We start from the raw sequence: 7,500 nt of genomic DNA, 5'->3' as shown, positions 1-7,500 counted from the left end.
TAAGACGTAAATTCCAACTGGACAAGTTTGAACGCTTGAAGACTGGCACTAGGTATGGCTTGGTTACCTTTCCTTTTGCCTTCCGCTATATTGAAAACTTCCCATAAACCATTTCTTCCTTCTCTGGTTCAATTTCCCTGCGGTGATTAATTTGTCGATTTGTTCGTCTGACGAGAATTTAGGTAGGACTTAACTCGACTTATTCGTCTGAACGGACAAATCGTCTTCGAAAAATTTCAGACGCCTTAGTCATGTAAACATTTGTTTATCCCCTTCTCACATAATACGATTTGTCCGTCTTCTAGTGTGAAAACGGCCATTAAAAGTGTGTTTGTATGACGTTTTTCGATGGTCAATAACAGTACTAATACTAATAATATACATGATAAAATTCACTCAGTTCTGATTGGCTAAAAAAGAATTTGTAACACGCGTGCAAATTACAAATGCGCGCTTCCAAGTTTACAGTTGAATGACTTTTGAACGATAGTTTTGTGAAAGTCTGAATTTGACAAACGTAATCAGTTGCAACCTTACAATCACTTGAGTGAACTTCATAGAAAATTAAAGCGTGTACTGCCTCCTTTTTTTCAGGTATATTATGAAAAAGTAATCACTCAATTTCTCGTGTAATTTGGTTTAAATAAGCACTACGGGCACATGCAATGTTTTCATTAGTCTGAAAAAGTTACTCGTGCTTATTTAAGCCAGATTGTCTGGAAATCATGTGATTACCTATAGATGTGTTTCAATCACGTGATGCCCTTATTAAATGTCAACACCACTGGCTAAACTGGCTTGACAAAGGTTCTTTCTTTTGTCAAAGTTCTTTCTTTTGACTTCAGTAAAGCGTTTGATTCGGTCTCACACAAAATAGTGTTTGATAAGCTTAAGTTTTATGATCTTAATCCTTACATCACCAATTGGATAGTAAGCTTCCTTAGTGACCGAAAGCAAAGGGTATTCATTGACGGAGTAACCACAAATTATGTTGATATTAATAGAGGGGTTACCAGAGATAAGATGAGATGAGATGATGTGTTTAATAAACCATAAGATAAAAAATACATATCCTATGTTGCATAAACGAGAACTGTGTAATGAATTTACAATAATATACTGTTGCTAAAAGTGAATTATGTAATTATAACAGGTTGTGTTCAAAAAAGAGTCTATTTACAAATGTGTTCTTGAAACGTTCGGTGTTAATCTTTGGGCGGAGGCAAAGCATGCGACGTACATTATATTGCTGGGGTTTAGGCTTCGGCAGAGTTTCATTTAACGGATGATAGGTTGGAGCCCTAGCTTTACTTAATAATTTCTTGTCCTGCGTATGCATGATATCCTTGACATTCAATGGAACTGAAATTTAACGCCGCTTGTAACATCTGTTTAAAAAGTTCTGTATTGTGTTTAGATCACGTTCATACGCACCATACACTGAAAGGCCATAAGTTAAATTAGACAATACAATTGTCTTAAAAAGGAGGTCTATTTCATTCTGGTCATATTGTTCCTTTCTCAAAGTTCTTAATATATGAAGGCCCTTGTTAGCCTTAGCTAGTTTGACCTTAACATGAGAACTAAACTTACAATCACTCTGAAGGGTGACTCCAAGTAAGCATAATTCAATATGTTGTGGGATGCAATTGACTGGATTGTAAGTGTCCTTGTTCGATTTTTTTCTAATTACGATCTCTTTGCATTTACTAGGATTACATGACACACAGTTACCTCGCGACCAATTTAAAAACTCGTTTACTAAGGCTACAGAGGTGTCAGTATTGCCTAGCACCGGTGCAACAATTGTCGAATCATCAGCATATTTGAATAACGCAGGGAAGCCATCATATGTAATTTCAAGATCGTTAGGAAATATATTAAAGAGGTGGGAGCCACTAACGCTACCTTGTGTGCTACCCTTATTGACGGCTTTCCACCTACAGTGATAGTGACCAGACAAAATGCGTTCCTGTTCTATTTCCTATAATGGTGAACAATATCACGGCTGCAAATCCAAGCAGTAATCTTCTTGTGAATTACGTTGATGATATTACCCTGAGTGTCCCTGTTAGATCTGACCTCGCAAGCAGAGGTTAATAACATCCAACGCTGGGCTACACAGAGTCAAATGACGTTAAATCTTAACAAGACCTGAGAGATGATTCTTAAGCCGACGACACACGGTTCAACATCCTGCAACATTTGTTGCTCAACAAATGTTGAACCATGTTGCACAGACGTGTTGAATGGAATAGAGCTGATCTCTATTTTCCTTCAACATCGTTCAACAACGTTCAACGTCTTGAATAGCATATTTCAACATTCAACATGACACGACACACTGTTCAGCATTTGTTGATCAACAAATGTTGAACCGTGTATTACTGGCTTTAGAGGGAAGACCAAAAAGAACCTCCCAGAACCTTTACCGGACATCAAAAGAAAGAACGAACTTAAACTATTGGGGGTGACATTTAATGAGCATCCATGTAACTGGGATATCCATTTTGATGAAATGATAACTAAGGCTAGCTCTAGATTGTATATTCTGAGAGTTTGTAAGTTTTACGGATATTCATGACAAGAGTTAACTTTACTATTTGATAGCCTTGTTATGTCTCTGTTTATGTATGCCATTGAGGTCTGGGCCTGTGCCCATGACGGAAAATACCTTTCCCAGGTAGATAAGTTCATTAAGCGCGCAGTCAAATACGGTTTTACAAATTAGCGACCATCTATTGCGGAACTAATAAGAACTAAGGATACCAAATTATGGAGCAAGGTTACAGCCCAAAATCATTGCCTAAACCATCTACTTCCCCCAAAGAAACGCGCCCACTTCGGGAAAGAGGTCATAACTATATTCTACCACAAGTCAGATCTGAACGCTTTAAGCGCTGCTTCATAAATAGGTGCCTTTTTGGCTTTGTGTAGCTATTGAGATTTTCTACTATTGAGTGTTTTAAATGTAATATAGCATTGCATAGCATAGTTTGGTCTGATTTGTATTAATTTATTCTCGTTAGTATTGAATTGTACACTTCTCACGTCTGCGTGAGAGTATATTTCAATAAAGATAAAGATCTTAGATCTTTGAATTGATGAGACAGCCATGTTGGTGCACAAAACGATAGCAAATTAAGGCTCATGTTTTGCATTATAATAGAGTAAAATTCTGTTGTTCCGTTCATCAACATGGCCGCTCTGACGTCGGGTAAAAACCATCTATTTAACAAATTAATGTCAGTTTTTCATGCGTCTTTCCTGTTATTGATCATGAATTTCGTCATAACATTGTCATTTGAAAGTAGCTGTGGATTCACGAGGCGATAACAAAAAGGCAGAGGGGTCAAAATTAAGGCAAAACACAAGAAGAACGCGAGAGAAAAATGCGAGAAACTTCAATCTGACGCGAACAATATCGCGTCATTATTGCATAAATTATAAATTTATTGACTATAAAAATTAGCCAATGAGGGCGCGAGAGTTTTTGCAGTCATTGTAAAAAGAGTGTTTTCGCGTGACGTCACGGCGGTCTTGTTGGTGTACCTAAACAATAGTTAATAGGGACCTTTAGATTCTAGGACGAGAACGACAACGAGAACGAGATTTCTAATAGAACAACAGTGAGTGCGCGCAAACCAGCGTCATTTTGGCGGGAAAAACGTGATACCGTCGTCATTTTACTACGAAGTTTTGCAAAAATATCTTCCTGCCAAAACAAGTCACCGCAACAGGGTAGCAGTTTTGGCATTTTTTGACCAGGAAAAGGCTCAGTTACCAGTGATAAGAATAATTGAGGAACCTATGCTGCTAACAAAGAGTAAGATTAGTCGTTCGGGTTATAAATTTTCTAAGTATTTTCGCTAAAAACGGGCAGTCAAATATCGTACTCGTTCTCGTCCTCGTCCTAGAATTGCAAGGTCCTTATTAGCTGTAGAAGGGCGGCCATGTTGGTGTACCCAACTAATCCTCTGGGAATTGACTTCTATTATCATGCAAACGTTTTCCTTTGTTTCGGTGGATCACGTGAGTGAAAACACTCTATACGAAAGTATAAATTATGCACACTCTTCGAAATGCGAACTTGATATATCAAGGTTTAAGCATTTTTCTTTTGAAGTGGAAATTTATGGCTTTACATGGCAAAAAGCTTGTAATAAAAAAAGAATAACGCCTTTGTCTTTTTTTCAGTTTCTGAAAAAGAAGCTGGAGCCCTTCTTGTCACTGTTCTCAGTGAACTCGAGGACTGGGAGATTCCCACAGTAAATTATGATCAACTGGAGTTACAAAAGTGCAGAGCAGACTCTGAGGTATCCAAGCATAGCATGTTATGTCTGCAAAAAAAAGAATGACAAGCCATTGCTGACAAATTGTTCCCCAAGCGTAGTCAAGCGTGGAGTCCTAAACTTGTTAGAGCGACAGCCCTGTCGCTGTTTCTTCAAAAGACGGAAAATTAAAAACAATCAACTCTGCAACCTTTTTCCCGTCACTTATACTGAGCCAAGGATGGAGAAGACGGAAATAAATTGAAACTCGACACGGTGTTCTAAAACATCGTCAAAAAGTTTGTAAAGATACGATCAACGTGCTCAAATTCCTTGAATGGTCAGGAGTATTTTGCCTGTGTAAAGTATACGTTACACCCAGTTTTAAACTAATATATAGATTTAGCCAAGCCTAAAAGCGGAGCTACCGGGTTATTTATCAAACCTCAATTCCTCGAAGTTATTTTCCAGCTGCCGCTGTAAAAGTGGGTGAAATTGTTTCCCTGATATTTTTCCCATCTTTTAGCAGAGGTTTTTCCGCGAAAAATCATTTCGTACAATCCATAAAAAGCAATTATGTTTGCACATGCGAACCACATAAAGCCCTTCACTGAGGCGGCCATTTTTATATGATACTGGTCATACATGGAGGGGGTGGACGGACGTTCGGTTGCTAATGACGTCATAGCTATAAAACCAAGATTTCTCGCATGGGTAGGTTACCACAGCCTAGTCCCCAGGCGTTCTCGGCTCGGTTATACCAACTATCAGCGGTGACGTCACCGAGAGAGACTCGCCCACTCCTTCCCAGACTTCTCGCGGACAAGGGGGCAAGAGGGAACCCCTAGGGGCTAGGCTGAGGTTACCATATTTTCTTAACAATGATGCTCCGCGTGCGCGCCTTTGGCGCTTGGAGCTCTGCGCAAAACACCAAAACTATTACTTATGTCCATAAAGAAAACTAATTAGATGCAGGCCCAATTTTGTCCTCCAACACAAAGTGTCCCTTGAAGTCTCAGCCTCTTCGCTCCATTCCCAGCAATAAGGTAAGGGTAAAGGTTGGCGTTATTTCTTAGCTCAGGCTAAATGCAACTGTTTATCCTTACTTGAAGAGCAGCAGTTGGAGGACACTTTGTGACGTTAAGTTGTCCGTATTTCGAGACACGAATGATGTTAAAGTTGGGGAGAAGAGCAACGGGACACTTCGTGATGCGTATTGAAATTTGCGTGCAGTCAATTAGGGCGTGGCTCGACCGCCTCCGAAGGGGTTCTAGTAGTAACAGACGATTTGTTAACTTTATAACTGTTTCTCTTTTTTGGTCGCTTAGGTCTCAAGTGCGGCCGATTACTCAATGCTTTCTGGAAACCAAACACAAGCCAATGCCAGTGTTTACGCAGGAAATCTACCTGGTATTACAGTGAACCCCAGTGCTTCTCTGTTCAACACCTCTATCTTCAGGAAACAAAGTGGTTCAAAGAATTTCTCCCATCCTGACCTCATTAGGCGGTTATTTGAGTCTGACATGCCTCGAGTGTCCATGGAAGCAGCCGATCGTCTTGCCCCGAGGAAACCAAGCTTTGCACGAGCTAGTTCCTGTCCTCCAGCTATCCAAGGAACCTTCAAAGGGCCAGACCACTGCCCAGAACAGTCCACAGAACCCGAAGAACCAACGGCTACACGAGGACAAGACGAGGTCGAGAATGAAGATAAACTGCCACCATTTGTTCCATTCCTGCCGTCTCTGGAATCTCAAATTGTGGACATTTCAATTGAGAACACCAGTGCAATAGATACGGAAGAGTTCAGTGAGGATGCAGATAGCTGTGATAATAGTGATAGCGAATGTGAAGAGAGCACAGGGCATTGTGCTGAGACACTAGCCATGAGAGCGCTTGGCGGAATAACAGTGAAGGCCTCTGGGACTGCCTCTGACGAAAGGAACTTCCAGTTGTCGGAACATGGTTTATCTTCCCATTCCCTGCATAGCAACGTGGTCCAGAGTGTGGAACTTCGTTTCGAAACCAGTGTCGTTTCTCCTGGCGATGAGCATCATTTCGACGAGACAAGTGACATTGAAGATTCTAACCATGGCGAGGTTGACGGTGATCATGCCGAAGCATCCCTTAGCCCTAGTAACCAAGGCACTGGCCCACCGCCAAATGGAAAATTGGAATATGGGCCGCACGTGAAAGTATTTTTCCCTCAAGTAAACAGCGAGCCAGAAGGCTCCGAGCACGACGCCATTGCTCGCCTTTCATCACCACTCTCTTCCGTAAGAAACGAAGAATGCTCAAGTTCTGGTTATGCCAGAATAACCGTGTGGGACCCTGAGAAAGTCGTTTCAATCAGCAACAAGGATGATAGCTCAGGCCAAATAGATGACTCTCCAAAGCAAACGTTTCCACCAGTAACGGAAAGTCCACCTCTGCAAAATGAGTTGGCTTCCAAAGCAGACGAGTTTTTAGCTTCTTTTACAAACGTTAGCTCGAGCTCTTTGGTTAGAGTCTGTCTCTCGGAATTTTCGTCTGATGAGGAGGAAGACGATTTGTCTGGTGAAGGTTTAAGTACGCTGATCACTGATCTACAAACCGACAGCGAGAACAGTGATACAGATTCATTGTCCCGAGATGACGCAGAATCCAGTTTGTGTAGAATGTTCGTGTCTGGGCGCAATCGGGCCTTGCAAGAAAACACTAAAGATTGCAAATTCTCCGACCCAGGGTTTGAGCTTGACATTACATTTGATGAAACGCCTGATGACCAAGAAGATGAGGAAGATTGCTTCAATATTGGACGGCCGCAGGATAGTGACACGCTGCCTGAACCATTTCTTAACAGCGACGAATTGATGACTCCTGAATTACAACTTGGAGGTCATGTATCACAAGAAAGCCTAGAGAGTCCCTCTTTTGATTGCAATGCCTTTCTATTTACCATTGCAGCATCTGGTGAACGTGAGAAAAGCGCAGAAATTGATAAGGATCAAGACAAAGAACTGGAGCATCTCGAAACGATGGAATTCCCATTAAATAATCTTTCAAAGGAATGTATGAAGAAATCAACGGAACTCCTTTTTTTCAAAGACAACGCAATAGCAAGTCAAGTGGGATTAGACTTAAACCAAGTCGATGATGCATGCAGCAATGATGGATGCCCGCTTGATCCTGAACACGCACCTGATGACGAAGGTAATGGGAGCGTTCCTGAGACTTCAGCTTCAAATACGTA

General features: G+C 41.1%; 1 protein-coding gene across 1 annotated transcript in view; it reads left to right on the top strand.

The window, feature by feature from the left end:
- LOC138026476 (uncharacterized) overlaps positions 1–7,500 on the top strand; it is a 62,184-nt gene that overhangs the window by 35,666 nt on the left and 19,018 nt on the right. Inside the window, exons 20-21 of the mRNA XM_068873844.1 lie at positions 4,198–4,316; positions 5,600–7,500. The exon at positions 5,600–7,500 is cut by the window's right edge and continues 29 nt beyond it. Of these exons, the coding sequence (XP_068729945.1) occupies positions 4,198–4,316; positions 5,600–7,500 (2,020 nt within the window). The remainder of the gene's footprint in view (positions 1–4,197; positions 4,317–5,599) is intronic.

Source organism: Montipora capricornis, chromosome 12, assembly GCF_036669925.1.
Source record: "Montipora capricornis isolate CH-2021 chromosome 12, ASM3666992v2, whole genome shotgun sequence".
NCBI lineage: Eukaryota > Metazoa > Cnidaria > Anthozoa > Scleractinia > Acroporidae > Montipora > Montipora capricornis.
This window is presented reverse-complemented; position numbering and strand designations above follow the sequence as displayed.